A 15,613-nucleotide genomic window follows, 5' to 3' on the forward strand; every position below is an offset into this window, starting at 1 on the left:
TGATCAGGAAGGTGCTCGCATCCTCTTCCAAAACCAATCGACATGGTCCAGCTACGAGACACACCTCTTCAACTGACCAAAGGGGAGAACCTTCTTGCAGCCAGCCCAAGGATCCGCACAGGAAGCTTTGAGAGTGCAAGACCTTGATTTGCGGTCTATAGATCTCCGATCAGGAGATGCCCGTGTCGGCTGTTCGTTTCGGCTGGCGGAAGCGATCACGGACATGGCCATCAGCGGCAGTACCGGCAGTGGCCCTCTTCACTGTCCCCACCAAACAGGAACAACGAACTATCCACGTTCTCGGGAAACAGGAACACGAAAAAACACGCCCCTCCCACCCCCGCTTCGTCTCCCAATCTGCGAACACAGCGTCTGTCAGGCAGGCCCCCACCCCACTGATCGAAGGACAACGACTTGATCGTCACACAGAGACAGCGAAATCCGAAACAACATGCAAGGTCCCCCCAACAGCCGGGGCTTTTTTAGCGCCGGAAATCTTTTCTTTCCCCGCAATTGGTGGACCCTTGGACAAGTCGGCGGTGGACTCGGCATAAATGCACGGTGACTATTGCATGACGGCGCCGCCGCCTTCGCCTCCCCGCCGGAGCCTTGTGTGTGCCGGCGTGAGTGTGCGGGTCGAAGTGCTTCTGTTCGGTTAACCTGCCACAACGCCCATCGCCAAGTGTGGGGTCCCAACCAAGACAATGCCGCGCGCTTGGGCGCGCCCAGCCGGAAATCTCTTGTCTCGCCTCAGACGACGCTCGCCTGTCATGCAGCGATCAAGCCCTTCTCCGTGCGAGGGCGAGGGATCACCGAGCCCGCACATCCGAATGGAAAAAGTACAGAAAGGAGGTGGTGGTCATGAGGTCTTGTGCATCGGACAACTCACGTCTTGTTCTGCCGCGCGCACAAAGACGTCAACGTGCTCCTCGCGGCAATCTATCCGTGCTCGTTGCACACGCAAATCCTTTCGTCGGCTTTGAAGCACGCTCCAAGTTAAGTTCGATCTCAGCCCAAGCCGCTTGTGTGGAGCGATGATGGTGTTTGCCGCGTGAACGGCCACGAAAACTCTAAGTTACAGGATTGGGACAATCGGGCCACGGATCGCAATGGTGCAGCAGATTAACGAGTTGCGTCGGATTCGCATGCTGGCTGGGCGGGAAGAACATGCTCCAGTCTGACAGCCTCCTCTCCTGCTCTTGCCTCTCATCGATCGCTTGCACCTCTTGCTTGCTCGCATCACCACTCACAGCATCCCGTCGCTCTTGCGCCTCTCTCCCCCCGTCCTCCCCCAGGGCCTGGTGGTGGTTTCGCTGCAGCACCCTCGACCACCACCCTTCCTTTGTCAGTCCGATCGCTTTGCGGCTGCCCGCGCTCCAAGCCCCCTCGTCCCCGTTTCCCGAAACCACCAGCTCGCCCTCGCCCGCACGGTTGTGCACCAGCATCACACGCACCCGCTCGTCGCCGATACGATCCGCCGCACCTGCTATCGTCTTTGTCCGCTCGAACCGTCGCATCCTGCTGCCCGCACTCGCCGCATCAAACACGATCCGGATCAGCAGCGTCTGCAGCCGCGGACACTCGGAGGGCGACAGGATGCGCCGCAGCATGTGTTCCAGCTTGTCGTCGTCCAGCAGGTGGCCCGGGTAGAACGTGAGCGTGATGAGGCGCAGCGTGCGGATCGAGGCGAGGTGCGGGTTGATCCACGCTTCGAGCGTTGCTGTGCACAGATGGTACGCGTATATTTCGCGGTTGCGATGGAGGGGGGCGCGAGCTGGGGCAGTGAAAGGGTCGAGGGGTTCGGCGATCGGTGGTGTACTTGCTGTTTCCACAGGAGAGGCTGCGTTGGATTCGGCCGTGTCGTGATCGGCTTCATGGGTGTCTGTGCTGGATTCAATGGCGTTGGCAAGAGCTGTTAGCCGTTCTTGAGCATCCTGCATATCCCACGGATCGAGATCCCCCTCTGAAGGTCCGATGGGACTGCTCGCCCCGCCAGACGACGACGCAGCTTCCTGAGCCCTTCTCAACGGAGACGGTCTGCGTCGACGAGAGTAGATCGCCTGCCAAGTCGGTTCGTACAGTTTGTCCATCCTTGCATCCCTCCTCGAGCTTCTTGCAGGACTGCCTTCTTGATGAGACGAGCGTCTTTGTGATACTCCTTCTCCTATGTCCTGATGCTCCTGATGCTGCTGCTGGCCAAAATATGTCGAGGATAGCGGTAAAGATTGTGCATATCCGTTTGTCTCTTGTGTCTGACCCTCGCTGTCCGTGCCATCGCTCTCTTCTTCACTAGACCCGCTGGATCGGTCCGGATCACTCACCTCCTCCACCAACTCCTCTTCCGCCCAATACACACTGACACTCCGATACTGCCTCGGCCGTTCCTTGCCTCTCCTCTCCCTCCCTTTTTCCTTCTCCCGGGATGCATACGCATGACCTACAACGAACCCGCCCGAACACTCTTCGTACCACGCAGCCTCGTCCAGCCGCAACGCGAGTGGATCGAACAGCACTCCGTCCCGTGCCAGGACCGAGACGTTGCCAAACCACGCCCGCTTCGCCTTCTCCCCCCACGTCGCGTCTCGTTCGTCTACCGAGTGAAAGAACGACCGAACAGCGCGTTCCGTGTCGAGCGTCAGCGTGCGCAGGAGGAGGGGCCGCGCGATCGAGTGGACGAATCTCGACACGTACAGCAGCTCGCCCGTCCAGCTCCACGCCGACGTGTAGGACGAGCGCAGAGGTGTGTTGAACGGCGAGGGCAACAACGGCGATACGCTCTTTTTGGCTGCTTCAGACGAGCATGCGGGAAGGACGGCAGTTCGCGGGCAGGGCGAACACGTGAGGATGGCCAGCTCGATGATGTAGGCCACAATCTCGGCAGGTAGCCGTGGCATCGACGGTGGCGGCGGCAGCTCGGTCATGACACCTCATCCCCAAATCGACAACGATAGACAGAGCCTGTAACTTGGAGCGTTGGCGGTAAGAACTGTATCCAGAGGACGAAGATGATTGCCGGGTGGTGTGAAGGTCAAGACCCGTGAGCCAAGGGACGTGCGCCTCAGCTCAGCGTGGGGAAAAAGAAGACGCCACTTCTCGCTGTCTCGCTTTATCGCTGCACGTAAGACCGCGCCGTGCATTATCTGATCAAAAACTCGACCGGTCACCTGACACGGCCGACTTCACAGTCTCGTTTTACGTGTCAGGCCACATACGATCCCACTCGGTCGAAGAAATCGCACCTTTTCTCTCTTCATTGTTTCCATGGTGCTTACAGATTGGAGCTGTGGATACGGTACGCCAACGGCAGAGCAGCGGGATTATCTGTCGTGCTCAACAAATTCACCACATCCTTGTACGTCTTTGCATGCTTCTCCCAATGTCTCTGCACCTTGCCCAAGAACTCGTTCGTTGACTCCTGCAACGCTGGCTCAGGAGCCAGGCTCTTCTTGCCCCCCGCCTGCTTCCACCTCTCGGTCTCGAGTAGCACCTGATCCTGGAACCGTGTCCTGTTCTCCACAAACACGGTGATCACCATCGTCAGCTGCGAGTGTAACTCCAGGTAGCGCAGATCCGTAAACATGAGCTCCTTCCTCGTTGTGTTGAGGAAAGCGAAGTGGTCTTTCATCAGCTGATCGACCGTCTTAACGTTGCGCAGCTTGCGTTCGAGGTCGAGGTAGTTGGGCTCCACCACTTCCATCATCTGGAACGCTAGCAACTGCTGTACGAAAAACGTCATGCGCGAACGCAGCATGAACAGCTTCTGCTTCCACTTTTCGAGCGCTGGATGTGTGCGTTGCTTCCACAGCGCGTTTGAAGAATGATCCAGCCACAGCTCCGAGAGCGAACGTTCGAGCGTCTTGAGATGGAACAGCCCTCGGCTGACAAACTGGTACCGCAAAATGTTTTTGCGGCTGATCACCAGCGATACGGGGAACTTGACCGCCACATCAAACTGAAGCAACGTGACCGCCGGCACGAAATCCTTGCTCGAAGTTCCAGCTGCCGCCGCAGCCGCTGCATTGGCCTGTGCAAGCCTGGTCGCCTCGATGCCGCCCTTGGTCTCAGCGATACGTTTGAGCTGATCATAGGCACCTTCGGACGCGAGCACGATGCGCACATCCTCGCGATACGGATCTTCGAAACCAACGGTGCTGCTCGATCCCAGCACGGCGCCAAGATGCGTTTGCAAGCGCTGCTGCACCGTCTCCCTCGTCTTGGTCGGCGAGACCTTCTTGATCAACTCGTGTCCCGACTGCTCGAGGAACGACGAGAGGAAATCCGACTCGGAGAAGAAGAAAAAATGCCTGAGCGATCGTAGACGCTCGAGAATGTGCTGATCGCCGAGCAGGAGCTTGAGCAGCGCCGAGTTGGCGCGCTGATAGGCTCCCTCGATGCGACGGAAGAAGGATTCGTCGTTCATCACCACCACAGACGCCACCGCTGCTTTGCCTGCCTTGTGGTTGGCGCCGTTGGCACCTTCAGCCGCCTCGTCGGGATCCGAGGGCACTTCGAGCCCGCACTCGCGAATGACATTGAGATACTTGCCCGCCAACAGGATCTTGTGCTTCCACGGCTCGAGGAATGAAGGGATCTTAGCACCGCCCGTGAGAATACCTCTTGGATTCTCCTCCTCGTCTTCCAACTCGGCATCCAGATCCAGTCCTAGCTGACGTTGGCGTTCACGCTTGGCGATGGTGGTCTCGTCGCGCAACGTGTAGCGCGTCTCCCAGTATTCGTCGGTGGGATCCGACTCGAGAGCAGCACGGGTGACTTTGGCATCCTCCATAACCATAAACTCTTCGTACGTGTCGGAAAGGTCGCCGGTGGTGATCCACTTGACGAGTGTCTGCGCGTAGGGCTGCGAAGCGCGCTGGAAGAGAGTGGTGAACAAGGTTCGTGCCTTTGGGTCGCCGCTCATGCGTGTGATGCGGTCCCAGAGCATCGAAAGCACCTCACCGCCTTTGGCGATCCCGCCCTCAACGCCCTCATCGTCTGGGTCATCGAGACCAAGTAGTGCGCGACGTTCTCGCTCCAAAGCCGACGTGCCGCTGAAGTCGGATCCGCCATCACCATCCGACGAGTCATCGTCGTCTTCGTCATCGAAGAGATCCGCGTGCGTGATGCCGACAATCTCGTCGGTAAGGGCACGGACCATGGCAAGCGTTCGCGCCGTCTCTTGGATCCATACAAAGAGCTTCTGCAGGCTGAACGAGGTCGACGAAGCCATCTGGTGCTCGAGCTGCACAACGAGCAGCTCATAGTCATGAAGTAGGTCGCGAATGGCGGCGCAGAGCGCGTGGTTGACGGTGCCATATTCGAGGCCAGAATCGGTCTCGATGAACGCGTAGATGGCCGTGTAGTCGGTGGCGAGCGGGAGGATGCGGTCGACGAGGTCGCGCAAAGGTGCATCGAGGGCAGGGTCGATGGTAAAGTGAGCTCCACGCAGACGATGTGCCACATCTTCCGGATCGTATGTCGGCGCGTAGGTGATGTACTGGCCTTCGATGCCAAGGAGCACGTAGAGCAGATCTTCGAGGAGGAGCGCCTCTTGCAAATCTCGGTCGACCAGGGTGAGCGGGACGAAAGCTTGGTCGTCATTGTCTGGCGATGGTTCCGGTTCAGGGCGACCCGGGGGCGGTACAGGTGGCTGATCAGACGATCCAGGCTGTTCCGGTTCAGGGCGACCCGGGGGCGGTACAGGTGGCCGATCAGACGATCCAGGCTGTTCCTTCTGAGGCTGGTGTCGTTGCGAGGGCAGCCGCCCACCTCCCGGCGCAGCCGAGGTCGCTGTAGGGAACGTTGGTCCTGATGTGGTACGGGACGATGCAGCATTGTTGGCGGACGAGACGGTGCGTGTCTTTGCCTTGCGCGGCGTCTGTTGCGGTACTCTTCGGTTGAGCGGGTTGAAGACAAAGCTACCTTCGTTGAGGAATGAATCGACGGGCGCTACGCCCTTACCTTTCAGGGATTTGGCGGCAGCGGCAGCGAGAGCAGCGCCATCGGGGCCTTTGCCTGCTCCTTGGGTGAGACCTCTGGAGACGGGTGCTTTGCCAAAGCGACGAAGGTGATATTCTGTGCTTGTTTTGACCTCAGGTCCGCTGGCAATGTTGTCGTCTGCTTCGGCGATGACGTAGGAAGCAGTAGTCCGGTGTCCCCCTTCTCCTAGCTCGGCGATACCGTCGATGCGATGCGATGCAGCTGCCAATGGCTCGTTGGGATCCGAGGCGCCCCACGATGCCATGGCTGACTTTTCAACCGACAGCAGGCGTTTGGACATTTTGTCGAAAGCCCTTGCACTAAGGTTGAGGTGATTTCTTCTGCGATTCGACCGACCGACTGGAGTGGCTGGGACGACGGGCGGCCTCGAGCCGCTGGATGTGCGCGCCCCTGACATGTTCTGATCAGGTTCCGAGGGTATCTAAGGCTGGTTGTTGTTGGACGTAGGCCCGTCCGCTTCTTTCGAGCGCAAAGGGTGTACCGAGGGGCCAGAGGAGGGGCTGCCAAGGTTGTCAAGGGGAATATTTCGGAAAGGAAGCAAAAGGACCGTGATCTGTGATGATGGAAGGCGGAAGGGTACAGATCGGCGGAGATGGAGGTGATGACGATCAAGCCTGTTGCGATGCGCGAGACGGTGTGACCGCAAAAGTGTTGGTCTCTCTCGCGGCCCACAAGCAGGCGGAAAACCTGTCGATGTTAGAGTTGACACCGAGCCTCGAGCGGAGCGCGACGCGACTTTTTAGACTTTTGGTGGCTTCTCGGCCTTGCTGTGTGCGACAGCCAAAATTGGTTGCCATTCTGCAATAATGCATCGGGCATACGGGGACACTGCGTTCGCGACTCGGCTCTTCCGACCTTCAACGGCCACAAAGTTCGCCCACACTCGACTCTGACGAGAACAAAGTCAGACCTGCCTTGGATCACGGCATTCGAAGTGGTCGGTGAGAGATCCGATCATCTTCGGAGCAACCGAAATGAAGAGGAGCAAAGCGAGCGGATCTTTCGAAAGTCAACGAGCCGTCGACTTCGGCGTCCCCGATTCGCGCGATCCGGAGAGCATGGGAGTTTCGTGCTGAGTGTGGTGTGTGTGCCTCGTGTTGGTCTGTGGCTCACTCTGGTCTTCCTCTGGACCCTGCTTCGGCAATTCCGTGATCGCTTCGATTCGCTTGACTGTATGCCACTCTTCTCATCTATGGATCTTCCTTCTTCTGTCACTTCCTCGAACAAGCTTCGGGCTCTCGCCGACTGACCCGCCTCCTCGCCTGGAGCTGCTCTTGCCAACCATGTCGCTGCCAAGCAACCAGGAGCTGGTCAAGCAGATCCGCTCCATCCTCGTCAAAGCCTACGACGATGGCACCGTTGCGTGAGTCACCTCCCCGTCCTTCGTGATCCCTTCCCACCTAGTCTCATACAGTACTCATGCCTTTCCCCGTCTTCTCTGCAGAGAACACTCCAAGCGCCGAATCCGCGAGATGCTTACCGAGCACTTTGGCGTCGATCTCGAACCGATCAAGAAGGAGATTAACAAGATGACGCAAGAACAGAACGAGGAGGAGCAAGATGTTCGTGCACAGGCATCGACCTCTCGCTCTGCATCGCCGGTCAAGGCTGCAAAGCCGACCAAAGCTACCAAGGCTAGCCTAGCAAAGTCGCCTGCCAAGGACCAACCGGCAAAGAAGACGACCAAAAAGACTTCCGGCTCCGGATCCAAACGCAAGCAGCTCGACTCTGAAGACGACGTTGTAGTCGTCGACGACGATGACGGCACTGGCGAGGACGATTACAAAGAGGCAGCCGCATCCGGAGCTGCTACATTTTCGACCACCATCAGCTCCGACCTCGGCGACGCAGAGCAACCATCGGACCAATTCAGCGAACTCGAAGAAGACCTGTCCACCTCGCGTGTTCACCAAAAGAAAGCCACCAAAGCCGCCGCAACCAAAAAGTCCGCTCCCTCCTCCTCCTCTTCCGGCAGCCGCCGCAAGAGCACTTCAACCACTGCCGGTGGCAGCGAAGCAGAACAGCGCCTGACGCGGCTCAAAAAGCTAGTCAGCGAATGTGGAGTTCGCAAGCAGTGGAAAAAGCTCTACGAAGCCGCCGGTGTCTCAGAAACCGATTTCGGCGGACAGTGCACCGTCGTGCAAGGCGTGCTCAAGGACCTGGGTATGACGGGCAAAGGGTCGATCGAACAAGCTCGAAAGATCCGGGAGGAGCGCGAATTCGCCGATGAACTGGCGGCGCTACATGAGAACACGGTGCTGGACAGTGGGAACAGAACTAGGAAGACCAGAGGTTCGGCGACGGGAAAGAGCGAGAAGGTGTCCAGGAAGGTGATCGCCCTGAGCGATGATGATGATGATGACGACGAAGACGATGACGAGAGCGACTTTGAGGGAGGGCCTTCGAAGAGGTCTCGGTCGAGGGTCAGCGATTCGGACGCCGAGAGCCAAGACGACGGCCCTACACGTCGAGTAAGTTTGCCATGCCATGCCATGCCATGCCTCGCTCCAAAACTTAACCTTCTCACATCACTCACGGATATCCTTTCTTCTTCTCCTTTGTGCGCTCGGTACCTCTGCAGAAAAGCTTCAAATCCTCGCTAGCAAGCTTTGCCGCTGGCCTCAACTCTGATTCGGACTAGGTTCCTCCTCAGTCTTGTACTGCACTTGTTTATCATCACCCCAATCAACGAAGCCGATCCCAATCTTATCCCTATCAGTTGCAAGCACACAATTGCACCCGTTACTGTGTTCGCACAAACCCTTTCCACACAAACCTCTGCCTGAACGAGACTGAACGAGACTGAACGATAAAGCATGCTAAGTAATACATTTGATAAAAATCTGAAACTGAACGACAACTGTCCAGCACCGCCGCTATGCGCTTTCCACATCGCTGGTGCCAAGACGCGTTGGGTTGCGGTCTTGCGAGTCAATGGCAGACCCAGTCTTGGCATCGAGCTTCTTGTCGTCACCCTTGGATGCAGTGGGCGAGAGGTCGGTAGGGTTGGTAGCTGACGTAGACTCGTCGTCCATGTGACGACTCTGGTCGACGAGCTGACGCTCCTGTTGCGTCATGTAGGTGGTCCACTTGCGCGTAGGAACGCGTGCCTCGAGCATCTCGTTGATCTCCTCCAGCGAGCGGCCGAAGGTCTCCGGAATATAAAAGTAGACGAACGTCATAGCGATGAGGGTGCCGACACCGTAGATCCATCCTATTTGTGCACCGAGACCGGCGTTGTAGAACAAGTAAGGCAGGGTGAAAGTAACGGCCCACGCGACGATCCAGAAGCAAGCAGTACCAACCGACATGATTTTGCTGCGGTTCTTGCCTACAGCCAGTTCGCTTGCTACTACCCAAGCCAGAGGTCCCCAAGCAAGGTTAAAAAAGAAGACGTAGATGCAGATCATTGCGGCGATGGTGCGACCTTCGGTGACGCTGATGACACCAGGATAAGGGAGGGACTCGCCGCGAGGAGGAAGGCCCTTGGTGCCGATACCGGCGACGACGAAAAGCGCGATAAACATGGGAATCGAGGTCCAGAGGATCAAAGGACGACGACCGAAGCGGTTGACGAGGAGGAAGGAGCAGAGGACGCCCACGACCTCGATGACATCGACGATGATGGTGATGATAAATGCGTCCTTGAGGCCGACGGCAGTCATAAAAGTGACAGTGTACGAGAAGATGAATTGGACACCTCCAATCTGCTGGCCGATCAAGATTCCGAGAACGCAAGCGAACTTGCGCAGCTCAACGCCCTGCATGAGCGACTTCCAACCTCCTTCGCCCGAGAGCTCGAGTTCGTCCTGGCGCGCTTGGCGGAATGCGTTGTACTCGAGAGAGATGACCTTGTCGCGCACTTCGTCGCGCTGGCCCTTGTTGACACGCTTGAGAGCAGCGAGGGCCTTCTCATCGCGGTTCTTTTGGATGAGCCAACGTGGCGATTCGGGGATGATGAACTGGGCAGTGACGAGGATGGCAACAAAGAAGAGGTTAAAGATGATAGGGATGCGGTACGACCAGGTCGAGTCGATATCCTTGGTTCCTTGGGCGATGCAAGCACCAATGACCTGACCGATGGCGAGCATGAGCTGCCATGACGAAACGATGGCTCCACGGATGGCGGTAGGGGCGATTTCAGAGAGGTACAGGGGCGTGCAGTTGGAAATGACACCAACACCGGCTCCGAGCACACCTCGACCGAGCGTGAGCAGCGCTTTCGATCCGATGGTGACGAGCTGAAGAATAACACCGATGGTGACAAGGGTGCATGCGCCAAAGAATCCACCTCTTCGACCGACGTAATCACCGAGAGGCGCAGCAAGGAGCGAACCAACGACTTCACCTGCCTGAACGATGGAAGCGTAGAGCGACTGGTCGGTGGACGGAATGTAATACTCGCCATCTTGATTGATGACACCGAAATCGCGCTTGAAGCGGTCCATCTCGAGGATACCGGTGAAGTAGGTACCATCGTAACCGTACAGGATGGCACCGATGACGGCGAGGGAGCAGAACAAGATAGGACGGACGTTGGCTTTGGACAAGAGCTTGGTCTCGCCGACGGGCACGCTATAGGGCGGGGCTGCTGGTACGGCGGTAACCATGACTGAATGCTATTAATGCAGCTTAGCGCGGCGTGTTCTCGAAGCGGAGACGATGGCAGAGGAAGACGACCAGGAGTAGAGCGCGAAGAAGTTAGGTGACCGCGCGGGATGTCTTGAGGGCGGATGCGCTAACGGAACCGGATGGAGAGCAAAAGAGGGTGAGATGGGAAGAAAGTGCGGAGCACAAGTGGATTCGTGGTTTGAGTACTTATACTCTACTCTACCGTGCTGGCTAGGCAGGGACAAGAGCACGAAGGGCCGGTTCGGGAAATCCGATGGAGGAGGCGTGTGAGGGTGTGCGATGGACCGGTCAATTCGATTCGAGCGCCGCCTTGTTGGCTAAAGGTGGTGTGAAGTGACTATGCAGTGCAGCTCCGCACTCGGACTGCGTATGGAGCGAGTGGCCGGTTCTATGATGCTATGCAGCACCTCTCCTTCCGACAAGTGGGTATGTGCTGCTTCAGCAACAAGTTTCGGTCGCCGCTCCCATGTCGGGGCGCCATGCAAGCAACGGCGACAAGCGAGCATGAGCAGCGTGGGGGTGTTCAGTGGATCGACGGCCCATCGAGAGTCACGCGGTGCATTGCACGATCGAACGTTGCAAACGACAATAAACGCTGTAATGGACAGGCGGACTTTCGGTCGAAGCTAGAGGTTTGCATGGCAGTCGCGGTACACTCTCGATACGCCGGTCTTGCCTCCCAAAAGGGGTGACGCTCTGGAGCAAATTCGGTGGAGAGCTAGCCACAGAGTAACAGCAGCCAAGTCTCTCGTTACAAAATCGAGTATCGGTAAAACAAATGGTTGGTTCTCTTCTCCTAAAATTCTCGCAGAGTCGAGTCGGATCCTTCCATTGACCTTCGACACCAAAGCCTCTTTGGCATTGACTTTGCACGAAGCAGACAAGGCATAGATGCTTGGGCTGGTGCCTTGACCGGCGAGTCGCGTTCAAGGTCACAGAGTCCAAGCCAAAATGATATGCAAACCCAACCTTGCTCCTCCATGGGCGCCAAGCACGACGAACGAACCGTCCTCACTCCATGTCAACGGTGCATACCTACGGCCAATCAGCGGGGGCGTCGACGAACTCGAGTCGCAAGATGACGGCATTCTACCCACCGATCCACAACTTTCCCCCCCGCAATTCAGGGCGCGTGCCAAATGAAATTGCTGTGGAAGGTGCGAGGAGAAAAGTTCGAGACGTTGCTCGAGCGTCGTCTTAATAAAACTTTCCAGAATGGTGAGCCACACGAGTCAGGAGCCGAGTTGAGCGGTGAGAGGAGGGAATGCGAAACTTCGGCATGTGCTCCTCGTCAAAAGCGAGTCCGAACAATCTCTCCGAAAATCGCCCGAGCTGCCCTCGCCCACGCAGCAACTCGCTTCTCGCTTCTGGTAGAACACAACAAGCCGCCCCTCTTTGCCTCAGACCCTGATCTTTTGCAGCCTGCCCGAGATTATGTCACTATCTATCATACTCGTATCCGAGCATCGACACAAGAAGACGCCTTCAGCTTTGGTCGGTATCGTTGAAGAGAAGTCTGACCATGGCCTGCCATCAGATCCACAGAACTGCTGCAAGAGCGACGTCAACATGCCGCCAAACAAAGCTGAAACCCCTGCACGTCAGGCGGAGGTGAAAAAATGTACCGTCGCGGAGAATTCAAGCCTGCGGGAGGCCAGCGGCAGTGTGTGACATGCTCAAGCAGGAATAATTGCTCCGAAATTCCACCTTCGCTTAATCGGAAGCGCCGAATTCACTCTCTGGGGACGGTGCTCGTTGTTACAACAGATGCGCTGCCCTCTTTGGCTGAATTTCGATGCTCGATCAAGAACATGCCTGCGCCCAGCTTTGCTGCGAGTCGATCGTGGATCGGGCTTCGAGCGGTTAGCGAAGTGACCACGCTCTTCAACGCTCGAGACGAGCATTGAAGGTGGCCTGGCTGCTAGTAGTGGGATGATAGTCCGCTCGCCCGGGATGCTGCTTCCCAGAAACACCAGCGCGCGCGTTCATGCGGATGCCCGTGGGACAGCGTGGTCGCTGTGCCGTCGCTGAGAGCGGCGGGACAAAGTCGGAGAAACCGCTAGCTCGGCAAAAGGTGGTTGCTCCATACCACACATACGGCCCTGGACGCTAGAAATTCATATCGTTCCGACTCTCAGAGGTGGCTGAGCCCCCCCACGCTTCGCCTGGAACTGCGGAATCGCGTTCCGGTGCAACAGTGTGGGGACTCGAGAGGCTCAGCCTTACCACTCTCAAGGTAATAAAGAGGAGCCCCGCCTTCAGAAAAGTCGATCTGTGCCCGGGTCAACTCGAGCAACCCTGAGTTCTGCTTGCACTGCGCAGCTAACGCAAAGACTGTATTCGCGACAGAGGCATCTAGACCTATATCGAGGTAGACCACACCTTGACAACTCCATCCGCACCGGCACTGACCATCTCGCGCGCATCTTGAGGATTGCACTCCACCCACAACACCGCCTTCCCGTGCGCCCTCTCCTTACTCCCCACGCTGACCCGCTCTGAAGAGACAACATCCCATCCGACCAAGTCGCCCGCTTCGTCGCCCGCAATCACTGCATCCTCTTCGTTGGTCAGCACGGCCCTGCATCTGTACTGCTGGTGCTGATGTCCCCGGTAACTTTGGAGCAGGGTGCCGTCTCGACTGTCGAGCAGCCGCAGCGTCGAGTCGAGCGTGGCGACGAGTGTCGACGTGCCCAGGCACGAAGGATAGATGCTGGTAATGGGTGCAGCAAATGTGTCGGTTCGTAGCTGACCCGCACGCAGGTCGTAGCATCGAAGCTTGCCATCCACACTGCCTGAGTACACCCTGTCCTGCTGAACGCTGAGCGAAGTAACCCCATCCGAGGCATCCTTGAGCTCCATGATCGGCCGCCACGCGCCCTGCGCACGCAAGTCGTACATGCGCACCACCCCATCCACCCCACCCACGACCACCACACTCCCGTGCTCGTCCTTGCCGCCAAAGCGCACATCGTTCACTTTACCTATATGCCCGTTGAACCGCCGCACCACGCTGCCCGTCGCCACGTCCCACACGTACACCGACTTGTCCGCCCCGCCCGACACGAACCGCGAGTTATCCCGCGACACATCCAGGGCCAGCACCTCATGCGTGTGCTCCGTGTACACTTTGATCGCTTGTTGCTCTTCGGATGAGGCGGCATTCCACAGCTTGATGGTGCGGTCGGATGAGCCCGTGAGCAGGTACCGCCCCGTAGTGTTATACCGCACCACGTTGACGGGGCCTTTGTGTGCGGTGGTGAACGTCTGTTTGAGCAGAGTGGGCAACTTCACTGGGCTTGAGAGGGATACGACGTGGCGCGGTTTGGTTCTGGTAAAAGTCGGCTCACCTCGCTGAGGGGTTCCATGGAGTGCTCGTGTAAACCAGTGGCTCATCGATCCGCTCGCCTTGGACTCTTGCACCGTGCTCGACGACGACGCTGTTGCCGATACAGACGTTGAGGCGACAAAAGGTCTGGAAACGCTCGAAGGATCCATCCCATTCGCGCGCTGCATTCGCTCCCAATCACTGTCCATCTCCCACTTGGCCAGAGCGTGCCTCAGCACTGCGTCGAACCTCAACCTCCTCGCTGTATCCAACTGCGCTTCTTGCATCTCCACGTCCTGGCCATTGGCACCCCCCACGGCGAACGCATCACTCTCATAACCCCTCGGCAGCCCCGCCTCGTCCAAGCCCTCGCCAAAGTCGACCATGCGCATCTCGTCCTCGGCCAGCCCGACGTACGCACGGGCCGCCTTCTCGTCCGCTGGTGTCTCCCCTCCCCCGCCTCCACCTCTGGCCAAAGTCGCCCTGAACCGCGCCTCGGCCGATCTGCGCGCCGCACTCGACTTTTCTTGCGCCGACTTGCGCGGTGGGCCCTCGAGCGATTTCAACAGACCTGGGTTGGTCGCGAGCTGCTTCTCCACAGCGTATGCGGGGAGGAGGATGAATGGGCGCGTGTGCAGCAGGTGCGGGGAAGTGGAGAGCACAGCACGCGGGAGAGAGTTGAGCAGACACAACTCGTTGGTCGAGACCGAGAAGCGGATCGCTATGGATTGGAGTGTGTCAGTCTTGCGAAGCCAGTATTGGCGCGTGGAGGCGTCATTGTGCGAAGGTGAGGCGGTGCGGGAGGAGGAAGACGAGGTGGGGGTGGTGTGCGGGTCGACTTTGCGCCTGAAAGAGGTAAGTCCGGAGGAAGCTTGTTCGGTATTGCTGCTGGTGTTGCTGGTATCTGCGGTCTGAGGTGCAACATCGACCTCTGCCCCCGCAGAACTCTTTGACGCTTGTCGAAGCAGCAATGATGGTGCCTTTCCAATCTTAGGCGTCTCCGCCCTTCCTTGCTCCTCCTCCTCCTCGTCCTGATCATCGACAACAAATGTCGACGACCCATTCACTTCACTGTACGGAGGTGGTGCACTTCCCGCTTCCTCGTTCTCCTGCGGCGGCTCACCGAGCGCGGACTCGGCATCAAACACCACCTGCCCCACGCGCGTCACATCCCCTCTAGGACCCTTCTTGAACGCGGCGTGTGCATCTTCGCAGTGCGGGCAGAATGTCGTTAGTCTTGGAGTCTGCGTCAAGCAGTTGCCACAGACGAGCCTCGAACAGCAACCGTGCTTATACACCGAAGCAGGCTTGGCGTTGGCCGGGATGGTTGACGAGCAGGCTAGACAAAGTTGTTGTTGCTGAGTCTGCATTTGTGTGTGTCTATGTGTCCTTGCACTGTGCACTGTGCGCTTGATTGATGTCAAAGTAAGCGGCTTGAAGGTGATGCTCGATATATGGGGTAGTTCAACGTCTACAATCGGAGGCAGAAGCAGATGGCATGGAGGAGAAGAGTTGGAGAAGAGGTGAAGGAGATAAGTTGGTGGTGGCGAGGCCATTCAGGGTCTTACCAAACTGTTGCAGCTGCACAGACGGTTGCGCGCAAGAACGCATAAAAAAAGCCCGCCTCCGCGGCTACAGAAAAGTGGAGGCTTCATC

At 57.8% G+C, this 15,613-nt stretch overlaps 5 protein-coding genes across 5 annotated transcripts; 1 reads left to right on the forward strand and 4 right to left on the reverse strand.

Annotated features, from left to right (window-relative positions):
* Window positions 1-1,070: 1,070 nt before the first annotated feature.
* On the reverse strand, window positions 1,071-2,921 carry EX895_004268 (uncharacterized protein; the record flags this gene model as incomplete). Its single annotated transcript, XM_029884864.1, has 1 exon — window positions 1,071-2,921. The coding sequence occupies one exon, from the start codon at window positions 2,919-2,921 to the stop codon at window positions 1,071-1,073; it is 1,851 nt and encodes a 616-aa protein (XP_029738614.1).
* A 347-nt stretch (window positions 2,922-3,268) lies between these two features.
* EX895_004269 (uncharacterized protein) lies at window positions 3,269-6,394 on the reverse strand (the record flags this gene model as incomplete). The annotated part of the gene is made up of 1 exon (XM_029884865.1): window positions 3,269-6,394. The coding sequence occupies one exon, from the start codon at window positions 6,392-6,394 to the stop codon at window positions 3,269-3,271; it is 3,126 nt and encodes a 1,041-aa protein (XP_029738615.1).
* Window positions 6,395-7,280: 886 nt separating this feature from the next.
* Window positions 7,281-8,638, forward strand: EX895_004270 (uncharacterized protein; the record flags this gene model as incomplete). Its single annotated transcript, XM_029884866.1, has 3 exons — window positions 7,281-7,360; window positions 7,442-8,468; window positions 8,579-8,638. 3 exons carry the CDS (start codon window positions 7,281-7,283, stop codon window positions 8,636-8,638), a joined length of 1,167 nt encoding a protein of 388 aa, XP_029738616.1.
* A 235-nt stretch (window positions 8,639-8,873) lies between these two features.
* EX895_004271 (uncharacterized protein) lies at window positions 8,874-10,607 on the reverse strand (the record flags this gene model as incomplete). The annotated part of the gene is made up of 1 exon (XM_029884867.1): window positions 8,874-10,607. The coding sequence occupies one exon, from the start codon at window positions 10,605-10,607 to the stop codon at window positions 8,874-8,876; it is 1,734 nt and encodes a 577-aa protein (XP_029738617.1).
* A 2,383-nt stretch (window positions 10,608-12,990) lies between these two features.
* EX895_004272 (uncharacterized protein) lies at window positions 12,991-15,327 on the reverse strand (the record flags this gene model as incomplete). The annotated part of the gene is made up of 1 exon (XM_029884868.1): window positions 12,991-15,327. The coding sequence occupies one exon, from the start codon at window positions 15,325-15,327 to the stop codon at window positions 12,991-12,993; it is 2,337 nt and encodes a 778-aa protein (XP_029738618.1).
* Between the last annotated feature and the right edge of the window lie 286 nt (window positions 15,328-15,613).

This window comes from Sporisorium graminicola, chromosome SGRAM_3, assembly GCF_005498985.1.
Source record: "Sporisorium graminicola strain CBS 10092 chromosome SGRAM_3, whole genome shotgun sequence".
NCBI classification, from domain to species: Eukaryota; Fungi; Basidiomycota; class Ustilaginomycetes; order Ustilaginales; family Ustilaginaceae; genus Sporisorium; species Sporisorium graminicola.